This window comes from Podarcis raffonei, chromosome 9 (genome assembly GCF_027172205.1).
Source record: "Podarcis raffonei isolate rPodRaf1 chromosome 9, rPodRaf1.pri, whole genome shotgun sequence".
In the NCBI taxonomy this organism is placed as follows: Eukaryota; Metazoa; Chordata; class Lepidosauria; order Squamata; family Lacertidae; genus Podarcis; species Podarcis raffonei.
Genome location: NC_070610.1, coordinates 25,705,263 through 25,720,267, shown reverse-complemented (window position 1 = coordinate 25,720,267; position 15,005 = coordinate 25,705,263). Strand labels below are relative to the sequence as shown.

The 15,005-nt window shown below is 41.7% G+C and overlaps 1 protein-coding gene across 4 annotated transcripts in view; it reads right to left on the bottom strand.

Annotated features, from left to right (window-relative positions):
- Nucleotides 1–3,349: 3,349 nt before the first annotated feature.
- The window catches only part of SMIM14 (small integral membrane protein 14), a 31,492-nt gene continuing 19,836 nt past the window's right edge, over nt 3,350–15,005 (bottom strand). For all 4 annotated transcript variants that reach the window (XM_053403797.1, XM_053403798.1, XM_053403799.1 and 1 more), the window contains 3 exons: nt 13,812–13,860; nt 6,910–7,058; nt 3,350–5,573 (listed from right to left, as the gene is read on the bottom strand). In XM_053403797.1, coding sequence (XP_053259772.1) covers nt 5,541–5,573; nt 6,910–7,058; nt 13,812–13,860 — 231 coding nt within the window. In that variant the 3' untranslated portion in view covers nt 3,350–5,540. The remainder of the gene's footprint in view (nt 5,574–6,909; nt 7,059–13,811; nt 13,861–15,005) is intronic.

Here is a 15,005-nt window from a genome sequence, read left to right as displayed (position 1 = left end):
GCGCTGGACCTCAGTGTCCGGGCAGAACGATGGGGGAGGAGACGCTCCTTCAGATATACTGGACCGAGGCCATTCAAATCAATTTTCAAACTTTTACATCAATCAGTTACTATTTACTCTGTTGGATTTATTTTAATGCTGCCAGCGTTTTCAGCTGTGTACAATTATTTTCCATATATTCAATAAATATTTTCCACTCTTCTTTGAATATATGTTCTTCTTGCTCTCTTAATCTGTGGGTTAAACGTGCAAGTTCTGCATATTCTAACATCTTTAAGTTGCCAATCCTCTTTTTGGGCCAACAAAACATGGGCTTTTGTTGTTGCATACATAAATAAACTACTGGCACCTGGGAATTTCTACTTGGGTTATTCCCAACAAGAAGGACTGGGTTTTTGGGGAAGGTAAATTTAAACTTTTTTCAGCTCATCATAAATAATTTCCCAATATTATTTCACCTTTCTGCATGTCCACCACATATGAAAAAAGGTACCTCCCATTTCTTTACATTTCCAACACGTATCTGATTCTATGTTATACATCTTAGCCAACCTACTGAGAGTTAAATACCATCTAGGAATCCTTTTCAAATACAGTGGTACCTTGGTAGTTGAACGGCTTGGCTCCCGAACGCCACAAACCTGGAAGTGAGTGTTCTAGTTTGCGAATGTTTTTCAGAATCCGAACATCTGACGCGGCTTTCAATTGAGTACAGAAAGCTCCTGCAGACAATCGGAAGCCGCACCTTGGTTTCTGAACCATTTCAGGAGTTGAACGGACTCCCGGAATGGATTAAATTTGGGAACTAAGGTACCACTGTAGTTCTCTTTCAGAGAATAACACAGAATAAATTTCATATCACTTTTCCAAAGTTTCTCCCAGAGGTTTAGTTCTATAGTGTCCTGTATTTACATTATTGCCCAGTGTGTCATTGGATGCTTTAACTAGCTTGTCTTTTGTTTCCCATTCTAACAAGAAATGATACATGTTAGACTGATGTTTATCCTTATTTTTTAACAGTTCTTTTTCAAATTGTGATCTTTGGTCCAAAACTAAAAATCATGGCAACATAATAATGTAAATGGGGCAGCCAAGAGAAAAAGAAGGGAGGAGGGAGCTGTAAAAAAACAAAACAAAACCTAAGTTAAAAGAGTCAACTAGATAAATTGTTACTTCTCTCCCAAACTGATCATGTATAAAATCCACACATTCACAGAGGGTAACTAATGGTTACTATTTATTTAGATCATTTGAAAAAGTGCATATTACAAGCAAAAACCTTAGTTAAAAAACTGCAAATTCCCAAATGGCACAGATACGATTTTTGTCTGGCATGATTCAAACAATTTTAAAGCCTCCCAATCTAAACTATAAAAACACAAGTCACATTATTACTCATGTCTGCATCAGAAAATTAAGGCTAAGTGAACTGCTGATATTCTATAAGCACATGTGAATCTAGGGTCAATGAAGATTTATGTGATCAGGATTTCCCTTTGTTTTGAAGCAAGTTAATAGGAGCTGTAGGATGGGATTTGATCAGGGCCGCAGTGTAGAATGTATGGGGGTTATAGCCCTCTTCTCCCATAGCGGTCTTACAATTAAAACTCCCTCCCTGATGCTGTTTAGCAGGTGGCGGTGACTTTAATTAGGAAACAGCGTTAGAAAAGAGGGTGATCCCGTCCTCAAGTGCCATGGTCCTAATCCAAATCTCTTCCCTACTCCCCCGCCCTGTGTGGCTACTATTAACTTTTTTTAAGTGTGAGAAAGCCTGGTGCCGTGTCTAGTTTGTGCATTTAAAGCATTTTTTTATTTTTAAAAAAGTATTAGAAACTAAAGCATAAAGCGCAAGCCTGCTTTCTCTTTCCCATCAAACAGGCTGTGCAGTGTCTCTCCATCTGATCACTGAACCCTTAATACAAAGATCAAGTTCTAAGAATGAGGTCCTTCATGAGACGTGACTCTGGTAAGGAGGCACTAAAGGACACCTTGCTTTCCTCAACCACCACCAGTGTAAGTGTATTGGAAAAGGAAGGAGAATGCAGTTTGGGCCTCTCAGCAGAATATTTCCATTTCCCCTACTACACTGGACTAGATGTTGGTTGGCAGTCCCTATTTCCCCACCATCCCTCCATCTGAAATCTTAAAGCAGAGGTTTTCAAACTGTTCTGGCAATCCTTGAGTTCCTTGCCAGGTTTGGCAAGGGTGCACAAACATGTCTGGAAGTCAGCTTCCAATGCCTAGCTGTACTATAGCATGCCGATCCATGAAGACCAAGAGCAACAGGTCCATCATAGACAAAGCTAAATGTAATGACCACCACCACATTTTTTTTAAAACGTTATTTGAATCTTCTGCAACACACTGTTTTGCGGCAGGTTAAGCAATCTGGAACAGCTTCTCTGATGCTCAAAAGACTGTCTTAAAGCGCAGTACGGATTGTTCTGCTTGCTCCTAAGTTAGCAAGAATGTTAATCATCATACGTTGTCTGGGGTGGCTGAAAAAAAATTGCTAGTAGCGCCCCCACCCCCGTAAACAAAAAAACTTACCATGGTGCAATTTAGGACCCTTATTAAGGCACATTTATTCTACTGTAGAAGTGTAAATCACAATGAGATTGGTTTAAATTTGCCATGGCTTTTCCCATAACAAGATGAAAGGAGTCAGGAAGGGCCATAACTCAGTGTTGAAGCATCTGCTTTGCATGAAGAAGGTCCTAGACAAATCCTTGGCATTTCCAAGTAGAAGAAGAGTTTGGATTTGATATCCCGCTTTATCACTACCCGAAGGAGTCTCAAAGCGGCTAACATTCTCCTTTCCCTTCCTCCCCCACAACAAACACTCTGTGAGGTGAGTGAGGCTGAGAGACTTCAGAGAAGTGTAACTAGCCCAAGGTCACCCAGCAGCTGCATGTGGAGGAGCGGGGAATCGAACCCGGTTCACCAGATTGCGAGTCCACTGCTCTTAACCACTACACCATACTGGGAACGTCTCCTGGGAGTGTCACTGCCAGTCAGTGTAGACAACAGCGAGGAAGATAGAGCAATCCAGTATAAGGCATCTTCCTCAAAAATATTTTTGTTCGAGATCCATATTTTAGGGGTCACTGATGCAAATCTAGTATAGGACCAAAGAAATGTTTTGTTTGTAGAGTTAGGCCATTATTGCTGCATTGCTAGGGGTTGCACTAGAATGATGGTCCCTTCCAACTCTACGATTCTGTAAATTATTGCAAGCCGTTTTGCTGCGATATTGCTAAATTGCTATAAAATTGTCAGTAAGAAGCTTCATAGCCAATCTAAAACATAAAGGGTTCTTTTTGTTCTCTGATAAAGAAAAACAGGCAGAGTTTCACTCCCAGCTGCAGTCTTAGGAACACTTACTCAGATGCAAGCCCCACTGAACATAATAGGACTTCCAAGTAAACATGCACAGGACTGAACAGCATAATGTTCTTAAATTACTTATTGCATATGTATTTTCCTTTCCAGTAGCTAAACTGGAATTGCGAGTACATGCATACCAAATCATCTAAGCCATCTTATATTTTCCTGCTGGTTATTCCAAGAATAAAGTAAAGTAATTGACAATGCGTAAGAAAAATGCAAATTACAATTCCTACATTTCATTTCTGGCAACCATAAATTACGTCTCATTGAAGAGTCTGTTCAAAGAAGCCAAATTTGAGGACGCTTTCAGCATTAAAGCTGTTCTACACGTTGAATACTGAGATAGCAGAATTCTGGGATGTACACTTGAGACTGCAGGTGGGAGGTGCATGCTTTTGAACGCTTCTGCACCTAGGAAGGGGATCTCTGCGAGATGCACTATTCCATCAGACACAAAGGTTTCATGAGGCCTTATCTAATGCGATAGTTTCTTTGAAGCAGGAAAGGTTTTAGCATTCAGAACGATGACACCTTCCACACATCTGCAATTGCAAGTGGTACAGTCCAGAATTTTATCACCTCAACTTACCACTTCAGTTTCTGTGGTATACAGAATATCTCTTGCTGGGGATTTAAGCAACACTTAAGTTGTCTCTTAAGATGTCTTTGGGTATGCCCACAAGTGATCCTGAAGACTCTTTTTTGTCTTCCGCACACTCTAAGGGAAAGCTACACATAAATAATGTAATTCATTATGCATAAAACATTTTAAATCCAAATGGCAGTCCTTAAAACTATGTTTAATATTTGCAAGCAATCTGTTCTATTTCTGTGAACATTTGGTGTCTTTACATTACTGCTTGCTGATTCCATCCATAAAAAAATGGCAGCTGGACTCTTGCCTTAGAGGCACAGCTTTGGCATGCTGTTTCTAAGAATATGAAAATGTTAACGTCTGAAAATAAATAATGCAGATTGGAGTGATGCAGCAAGTAAGTACATAGGATAAATCTAGTTCTATGGACTTCAAAATAGAATGAGATTGTTGTATTTGGTCATTGTTTTCCCTACGGTATTTGAATAAGAGGTACTGAGGTGTTCTGATCTACAGTTCCACAAACAGTCCAATATGCATAGACTGCTTCCTTCTTTCAAAGGCTTCTAACAACTTCAATGACAGGGGAAATCCTTACAAATGCATCATTTTTACCTACATACACCATGCTGCTGCCCTGCCACTGAACTGAATGGGAAACCTTTACAATCCAGAGCAGCTTCACGTGCACATTGGAGCCCTACATTTACAGAAAATAACTGGATATAGGTAGCTGTGGACTGTAATATCCACTACAGAGAAGTATACAGGTAACTATTTTTATTATAGTATTTGTAAATATTCCTAGTTTCAAATGTAACATTTAGTTATGCACTCTTTAGTTATCTTAATACAATACTAAATTTATTTGCTTGCTTCCAATAAATACATTTAATTTGGCCTTATTTTAGAGAAGGATGTACTTTGGACAACACTAACACAGATATAAATAGTAGACAGAATCCCTGTGAAACAATTCTGGTTCGCAGGCACAGAGTAAATCCAAAGTTGTATTGATGAGATACAATTTGGGTTTTTCTAAATTGGGGAGGCTAATGTGTGGCCAGTTGGATGTTGCCAGACAATAATTTACACCATCGCTGACCGTTGGCCATGCTGATTAGAAATGATGGGAGTTTTAGTCCAGCAATATTAAGAGGAGCACAGATTAGCCACCCCTGTTCTACATCAACTCTATAGATAATGGCACATTCAATGGGAACTTCTGTGCAGTTCCCTCCACTCCATAAATGTACATAGATCACCGAGACATTATTGGTGGACTGCAGGGAAAGAACAATTTGTTTGAAAAATGACAACCAGGCTTTAATTTTCTTTCGGATATTATTGCAAAGTGCAATAGTGCCTAGAGTCCAATGAACATCAGCAAAAATGCCACATATGTTAACTTATTCAAATATAACGGGAGGGGCTGCAAAACAATTTTAAATGTATGGAGCAGAACAGTATTGTGTGCGACATAGAGAAGTATTCTGGTCACGTTCGTTCTTTTGGTCGTGCAAGGTTACAGTCGCTGAGCTTCCTCCAGTAAGGTCTAGTCCACAGGTGGAGCTGGTGGTTCTTGCCCCTGTGTGTCAAGAAAACACTGATTTATATATTTTAATTTCATATAGCAGCCTGGTTTTCAAGACAGACATTCTATGTAAAGGGGCATGACATAATACAAATTAAAACATAGGCAATAAAATATAAAGCATCTACTTAAAACTACTGAAAGCTAGCGCAAATAACCCAGCATAACTTAAAACACATACATAACCAGAACTCAGCACTAGTGCTACTGCTTGCAAGTTACTCACTGAAGGCCATGACAAAAAGATGGGTCTTCACGGCCCATTTAAAAGTATCAAGGGATGAAGCTTTCCTCATGTCACATGGGACTGAATTCCACAACAGCAGGCCACCACCACAACGTCCCTGTTCTATGGGCCCACCATTAGAACAATAGGAATGTGTACAAAAGAGAAGAAAGATTAGAACAGTAGAAAGAAATGTGTACAAGAGAAGAAGCTGTCCATTTCAAGATTCGCCGTACACCTTTTTGAGTTGAGGAATGCAATGGCAGAACCAAGAGTGCCAAGGACAGATAGAACTCTAGCTGAGTGAGCAACTTAGAACTGGAAGTATTCAGAGATGTCTTCAGGCCTGGCAGTGAATAGAGATCCCCATATCACTCCCTTTGATAGACCAAGAAGATGCTTCCAGAGTGACCACAAAATTTATTAGAACCAGGAAGTGGGCATCTGCCATTGTCTAGTTAGCAGGGCAGACCCTCCTGCGCTGAGGACTAGTAGGCTTAGTGTCAGCTTATCCCTGACTCGGTTCCATGCAAAACCGTCCCGAGTTCCAGCCTGATCCTGATACCAGCTACAACAGGGAATCTTCAATACTCTCTCTCTCAAACAACAAAAACAAAAAAAATATACACAGACCTCTTTCTGTTCCCTTTCCTTCCTCTATGCAAGGGTGACCGAATTTCCACATTAAGTGCTAGAAGTATAACAAACTTGGGGAAATTGTTCAAAAGGTTTTATAAATCTGTTGTGCATGAAGTCTGTGCAGTATTAGTGTGTTGTGCGGGATGAAAGAGGAGAGCATTTGCTGTGTGTAACAACATTACAGATTTCCATTGGTTGAAACCACTGCTTTAAGGAACTTTTTATTTAGGACTGCACCAGATCGCAACACAAACGGTTTTGTAAACAGGAATGCAACGTCCGAATGGATGAGGAAAATGCATTACTGGCACAGTGTAGCACAATTTGCTAAAAGCCACATATGAACTGCATTTGTGTCTTGGTTTTTCTTCGAGAAACTCAGGCTTCTGCATCACATATTCCCCTCTCCCTGCCTCATCGTTTGACATTATGTAGGGAGGTTAACTAAAACGTCGGAATACTCACATTATGTGGGCTGGATGGTTTTTCAGCTGTAAAAGGTCTTCTTAGGTTAGCAGGTCTCATCAAGAACAGTACCAGTGCCAGAACCAGCCAGCCCACCATTATCATTGTCACACTGATGTCATTATCAGCAGACGGATTGGGTCCTGGCACTGGAAGGAAAAGAACACATGAATTAAACAGAGTGAAGAATTTCAAGTCACTTTTTAAAATTAACTACAATTAAGGGGACCCAGATGGGGATTACGCAGCATTTTGGGAGAAACAAGAGGGTCAAGTTAACGTAGAATCTCAGGCTTGTCAGATAAGTTCAACTCTTGAAGGAGGGCTAACTGGCTTGGAAAGAGAAAAGTAGCTCCACCTCCTGAGTCACTGAACAAACACGGTCCCCTGTGAGTCACTGTTAAGCCTTAACCTCAAGAAATAGATGACTATTTCTTAAACACTGTCTGCTTCTTTTCCACTTCATCTTTAATGGCTTTTAAACTGATCACAGGGCTAGTTATTTCATCTGTACTCATCTCTGAAAGTTTATGGTGCCATCTAGCAACTTTCCAACCGATGGGTGATCTCAACATTCTCACTTCCATATTTATTTTCTTTCCTCTGTGTCTTTTACTTGCTGGTCAACAGGGTCCCTAACGTTAGCAAAATTTTTGAAAATGTAAAGAGCAAATAATTGCTGATGGTTACCAAGAAGCCGTCATCTACCCACTGACCAATATAAATTTTGTAGTGGCGGTAAAAGGCTGAAGCTATTGAGGCCTCCACACTATATCCTCCTCCTGATGGATATAGTCACACATGCAGAACACACACATTTATGCAAAGATACAAATACAGTGGAACCTCTACTCACGACCACAATCCATTCCGGAGGCCCGTCCTTACGGCAAAATAGGTCGCTGGTAGAAGCGCCATTGTCTGCAGGCACATTTGGCGGCAGCCCGCTTCTGTGCATGTGCAGACGGCAGCAGCCGCTTCTACATGTGTGTGAATCACGGCAAACCTGGTGTTTACTTCCAGGTTTGCCACGGTCACGACTTGGAACAGGCCTAAGTAGAGCGGGATGTAAGTAGAGGCTCTATTGTAGTCTAATATGTTTACATTAATATTATTTAATAAAGTTAGTACCAAATTGATTAAATCCACAGCAGCAGTGCCTCAGTGGTGCAAAGTGCCTTCCATCAGCTCCGCATAGGGATAGCCTAACTACTGTCACCTATTCTCTGGTAACCTGTAGGTTAGATTACTGCAAAGCATTATACGTAGGGCTGCCTCTGAAGCTGGTTCAGAAACTTGCTAGTGCAGAAATGGGCAGCCAGGTTGCTCACCAGGACCAGACAGTTTGAGCATATTACACCAATCCTGGCCCAATGGCACTGGCTGTCAATTATGGCCCAATTCAAACTACTGGTTTTGAGCTATAAAGCCCTAAACAGCTCAGGACCGTGATACTTCCAGAGCCACCTCTCCCCATATGAACCTACCCAGGCCCTGTGATGATCACCTGAAGCTCTTATTCATGTGCTGCTTCAAAGGCAAGTCTGGAGGGTGGCAACACAAGAACAGGCCTTTTCTGCAGTGGCTCCCCATTTGTGGAATGCTCTCCCCAGGGAGACTCGCCTGGCACCTTCATTATACACCTTTAGGCGCCAGGCAAAAACATTCCTCTTCAACCAGGCCTTTGGCTGATGAACATCCTATATCCTTTTAAATGTGTTCACAAAGGGGTGGTTATTGGTTTGGTTTGTTCTTGTTTTTATTATGTATTTTGTGATTTTATGCTGTGAACTGCCCTGAGATCTTCGGACGAAGGGTGCTATACAAATTTAATGAATAAATAAAAATAATGATATAAAAACGGGAGGATTGCTCAGCCATGATTACTGAGCAGAGGGATGCCTCCACTCAGTCCAAACCTCCCACAGTCTGGCTGGAGAAACAGTTTGGCTTGCTCTGTTAATCTTGCAGCAGTACAGAAAACTAATTCAGCTCAGAGCTTCATGCCAGAAGATTGCTGCCATAAGAAGCCAAAGAACATTGAAGGCAACAGTTCTCAGAGAGGAAAGCTGATAAGCACCCTGCTTTTCTTCTGTAGCCCACAAAACAATATCCCCCTAAACTTCTGGAGGCCTCATTTCACTCATCATTTTGGCAGCAACTGATGTGACCGGGCCTGTGAGAGACAAAAAGCTGGGCTGCTGTGGAGTTTTAAATCCATCAAATATCTTACAGATAAGCTGACCACCTCTTTAAGAAGTTGTTCTCTTCAAGGCAATACTTGGAAGCTCCTATTTCCAGGGCTCATCAGTTATCTGCATATCCTCCAAAGACATCTCCTGTATGACAGCCCTCTCAACGTCAAACTGCGAAAGAGACCTTCAGCTTCCTTGGGCAAAGGTTATTAGTAGTGTCCTTGGGGCTGGGGCAGAGAGGGAAGGCCTAGCAGGAAATAAGCTCAGAGATGGAAGCAATTAAAATGATAGATTTTTAAAACCTCAGGAGAAAGGTTTCTTCCTCCTCCTGTGACATAGCTCTGTTCAATATACACTGAGCCTCTGACTACCCACTCCTTTCCTCAATGTATTGCAAGAATACATATTTAAAAATGTAATCAAACTAAAGAGAAAGCAGTTAGTATTTAATAATCATATAGCATATTGTAAGAATTGCCAAGGTATAGGAAAAGTTTGAAACGTTTGTGGCATGCTTAAACATTTTTGTAAATTATCTTTACAACAGCCTTCAAAGTACGGCTGAAAGAGGACAGGATATTGTTCATGCAGCAAATGAGAACTCTGAGCTAGAAGCTTGCTGAAGGCCATCTAATAAGTTCACGGCTAAACTGATATTTGGACTGGGGACTATTTGTTCCCAGCTCACATCATGATGATAACCACAATCTTATGCAGAGGTTTTGCCAATGGGGCAGAGAGGAAGGGCTCTATCCTTGTTCTGCAAAGCAAGGTTGAGAAATCTTTATGCTGCTGAGCATGGGTAGGCAAACTAGGGCCCGGGGGCCAGATCCGGCCCAATCACCTTCTAAATCCGGCCCGCAGACGGTCCAGGAATCAGCGTGTTTTTACATGAGTAGAATGTGTCCTTTTATTTAAAATGCATCTCTGGGTTATTTGTGGGGCATAGCAATTCATTCATTATTATGTTTTCCAAAATATAGTCTGGCCCCCCACAAGGTCTGAGGGACAGTGGACCAGCCCCCTGCTGAAAAAGTTTGCTGACCCCTGCTGAGAGGGTCGGATTCCCTCAGGGGTAGTCTCATGTGGGACACATGTCAATGCTGGACAGAGGAGGGCTGATGAGGGGCAGGAACAAAGTTTTATGTATTAAATAATCCAGAACAAAGACTGCCCTTCTTCAGTTTTCGTCATGGCTAGCTCAGATTAGAAATCCTATGCAGGTCTACTCAGATGTAAGCCCTGAGCTAGGTTTGATGGGGTTATTTTCTGGACAGCAATTCCATTCTGACTTTAGTGAGCTATATACGTACACACCCAATTCATTTTCATCAAATAAAATTCTGCCCTTTCTGAAACTATATAGAAAGAGGGAAAGCACAATTTTGAAAGCTAAGAGAAGGAAGGAGGAAACAAAGAAGAAGGAAGAAACTGATAGAATGGAGAAATTGAGAAGATACAGTAAATGTTGAAGGGCACACAAAATTAGCTGGGGGGGGGGAATTACACATTGCGCTTGGGCCCCAGGTTGCTCTCCACTGTGTTGCAAAGGGAGAAGCAACATGCCTTGGTGATAAGACAGAATAAAAGTATGGTCTGAAGACACAGAAGACCACCACCTTGTTAAGCTAAACTAGTTTGAGAGTGGTCAGTGCCCAAAAGGTAAGGTAAAATACCCCTGGATGGTTAAGTCCAGTCAAAGGTGACTATGGGGTTGCAGCGCTCATCTCACTTTCAGGCCAAGGGAGCCGGCGTCTGAGCCAATCAAAGCTGACAGAGACAACAACAGAATTAGCTGCCCCCAGAAGGGCTACTCTGTCTCTGTGCCAAGTTTCTGCTTTGGCAAGGTCTTTTCCCAATCTTTATGGGCATAACAGTGTCATTAAACACCAATTAAGTTTTTAAGTTCAGGAAGCACTGCTAGCCTATATTATCTCAAAGCAAATGAGTGCTGTTTCACTTTGTCTGGATGCAAAGACCAAACCCAAGAGTTTCACATTTCCACAGAAAGACTCCAAATGTGCAAAATTCAGGGAGTTCCCCTCTCAAGTCATCGTTTTCATAATGATTCATTCATCTGCAGCAATGGAACAGACGTCAGGCTGACTTCAGCAGAGCCCCTGCCCTCCTGCTTCCCAAACCAAACCCCACCCAAAGTTCCAGCCTTTACTGCTGTAATCATTGGCCAAAAGGGTTTGTTTGTATAAGCTGGGTCTCAGACAGGAAGCAAAATAATCATAGGCTCCCAAACCACTTGCTGCACTCCTCCAGCTCTTCATTCCTATCAGCAGATGTGACTAAGGGAAAACAACACAGCAGATGTCATAATTCCCTGCCAATTCGAGCTAAGCCCACTCACCTCAAATCTAGAAATAAGCTTATTATTCCACTAGGCATTTGGTCTTTTCAGTTGATATTGGGTGTGTGTGGGAAGTGTCTGCAATTTTTTATCCGCTGTTCCCATCTTCTTTTAAACTGTTTTGAGTATGTTTCCCTGGTTCCCCCCCTTTAATTATAATATGTAAGCCAGAACAGAAATCGGGTGTGTGTGAAGTTCCTAAATGAATTGTGTGTGCCAGAATCCATAAATTCTATATGCAAGCCACCTTGAGGGTTTCATATAAGACAGAAATTCAGGATATAAAGTTCCCAAAGTCATTTGTGTGTCAGGATCTACACTCTCCAGAGCTCTGCTCTCTGCTTAGCGAACCTACGATCTTCCAGATGCTGTAAGACTCTGATTCTCGTAAGTTGTGACAGCTTGGCCAATCAGGAATGATGGGAATTGGAGTCCGACAACATCTGGAGTTCCTCATTTCCGGTTTAAGAGAAGGCTGGGGGAAGGGCACAAAATAAATACAGAAGAAAGCTAGTGACAGTGAATCTGAAGATGAAACTGAGAATCTAAGGGAGCAAATCAAAATGTAGTCTAGTGAGCCATTCCCTGTTGACTACAGGCCCCCAGCATAGCTGTCAACTTTCAGATTTGAAAATAAGGGATCAGCAGCATCAAAAATAAGGGATCAGCAGTCTCACCTGTCCCGGGGAGCCTCGAAAATAAGGGACCAGCAGCCTCACCTGTCCCAGGGACAGTCTATGGGATATCTAACAATCCGGGATAGCAGTGGGAAATGGCGCTGGAATAAGCAAATTTCCCGCAAAAAAAAGGGAAGGTTGACAGCTATCGCCCCCAGACGTCAAAGATACCATAGGCGTACAACATCTGCCCTTGCAGTTGGCTGGCAAGCAGCATGAAACTTGTGGGTTGGCTAAGCTTGGTGCAAATATTAGCAGCCAGGCCTTCTGCCTTGCCTTGCCTGCTATGCAAAGCAGTGTATTCCTTAGTGCTGCACTTGAGGTTCCAGCATTTAGACAGCTAGTCATGCAGTTAACTCTCCAGGTCTGGATACTCATAGCCTCTTACTGGCCCCAAAAACACTTTATGTAAAAATTCCAAACATGTTCTTACTCACAGCTAATTCTTACTGTGTTTTTATATCACTCTTAAATATCCAAACGCTGCCAACCCCCTCCCCCTTTTTTTCAAGAGAGTAGGAAAGTTGGAAAATAAGACTGTAGTGTGCAATCTGGCATGATGAATCATGAACGTGGGTCTTTATCAGTGTACACTAGTACCTGGCTGGAACGGTTATGCATTCCAAAACTGGAAGATCAACTTCCAACTAAGAAAAAAACCTTCTTTTCGTTCAAATTACCACTACTACAAGGTATACAATGGCATGATTCTTTCTGAATTATCTAGGCCTTTTTCTCTTTGGATCAAAACGCATGCCCCTGAAATTTCTCAAAATGCTGTTTTGATATCCTAATCTGATGATAATTTTCACAGAGCAACACCCACCCCTAGCCCTCAGCCATGTACTGTCCCATCCCACCCCCCAAATTTTCTATTTTAGAAAACAAACCACTTTTAAGTTTTATTACAACTAAGGTATATAGAAAGTTGTAAAGTAAAATACAGTTGCAGAGATAACAATCTAAAGCAGAAGTCCTAAGCAGGGAGAAAGGGCTTCTGAATCCTTTCTTATCCAGTGGTTATTCCGTTTATTTAAAAAATCACCCCCTCCCAAATTGCAGCAAGAAAGCAGATGGGAACATTTTAAATGGGAGGGGGACCAGAGAGAAAACCTAAGAAGTATCTCCCTGCTTCTGTGAAGTTCTTCCACTTTAGAGTGCAACAATCGCAGTGGTATTTTGTGAAAAGAAAAGAAAAAGGTGAAAAGGTGAAATATGAAACTCAGTCTAATGCACATTTAGCCCTCAGACATAATCTTTTCCTTTGCACCTATTCCTTAACCCTAATTATTTTAGCCCTGAAATTAGCAGGAGGGTCACTCCCACTTGCCATTTCCATTGATGAGAGTAGCTTGTTATATGGGGAACCAGAGTATGGCCTCCTTTGTATTGATGCCCCCCCACAGCTTAGACTCACAGAAAGCTTTCTGATCTACATGGGGTTTTGCCGCATGATGAAGATGGCATGCTTAGACTTATTCTGTCCAACTATCTTCATGTATTTTGTAATGCTTGTGGCTGTTGTTTTATTGGTGTTTAAATTGTATTATTATTAATTTTGGATATATTTCTGTTGATATATATAAAAACAGCTGTTGAGTTGCTTTGTGCTAGGAAAGCAATATACAAAAGCGTTTAAAAATATACATGCAAGATTTCCCTATTACTCACGTTCCTGAAGGCATTCCGTGTCTGTGCAGTAGGATTGGGATTGCCGTAACTGAAATGAAGAGAACAGAAACTTGCTTAGAGAAAAGAGAGACTTCATCCGTTCTAGGATTTGTGGGTGAGTCTTCAGAATTTCTGAAATCAAATGAACGTTGGAGAGTCGAGTGCAAAGTCTTGGAAGTTAGCTACAGTGGTACTTCGGGTTACAGACGCTTCAGGTTACAGAGGCTTCAGGTTACAGACTCTGCTAACCCAGAAATAGTACCTTGGATTAAGAACTTTGCTTCAGGATGAGAACAGAAATCGCACAGCAGCAGCGCAGAGGCAGTGGGAGGCCCCATTAGCTAAAGTGGTACTTCAGGTTAAGAACGGACCTCCAGAACGAATTAAGTTCTTAACCCAAGGTACCACTGTATTGTTAACTACATGGGTTTTACTTTCAAAAATTTACTTGTATATCAAAATTCTTTATTTTTCAGCTTTTCAATAAGTGCTAGAAATTTGGTGATATTCATTGGTCGGAAAAAGATGTTCCTTTTTTTTTTTTAAGTAGCCCCTCCCAATACACCGCATCACAGTTGGCTTTTGAAACCAAAGCAGTTGGCTGTACAATATGGAGGAGCTGCTATTAAAAAGAATGAAGTGCGGACCAATTCCAAATCTCTAGCCAGACGCAACCTTCTACTGCAGGCTTCCTCAAACTCAGCCCTCCAGATGTTTTTGGCCTACAACTCCCATGATCCCTAGCTAGCAGGACAGTGGTCAGGGATGATGGGAATTGTAGTCTCAAAACATCTGGAGGGCCGAGTTTGAGGAAGCCTGTTCTACTGGATCAGAAAGAGCAGACCTAAACCGGATAGATGTCCAAATGAGCATCTCAGAGCAAATGAGGTCTCACCACACTACATCATTTTCAATGGAATGCTCACTTGAGGACAAACTATGTTATATTAAGCATGTTTTTAAAAACACCATGCTGAGCACTGGTGGCTTTAATTTCCAAAGAAAAACAGCTAGACAGGGTCTTGATCCAGATTAGGCCACTGTACCAGTTTCCCTGCCAAAACCTGCCCTTCCCTTCCCATCAGCTGCTATTTGTCCTTAAAGGTACCGTTCGCAGAAAAACGTCACATCTGTGTACAAGGAGCAGCTGTGGGGTGGATTTTTTAGCAGGGAAATAGCTACGGGTCCCATGTG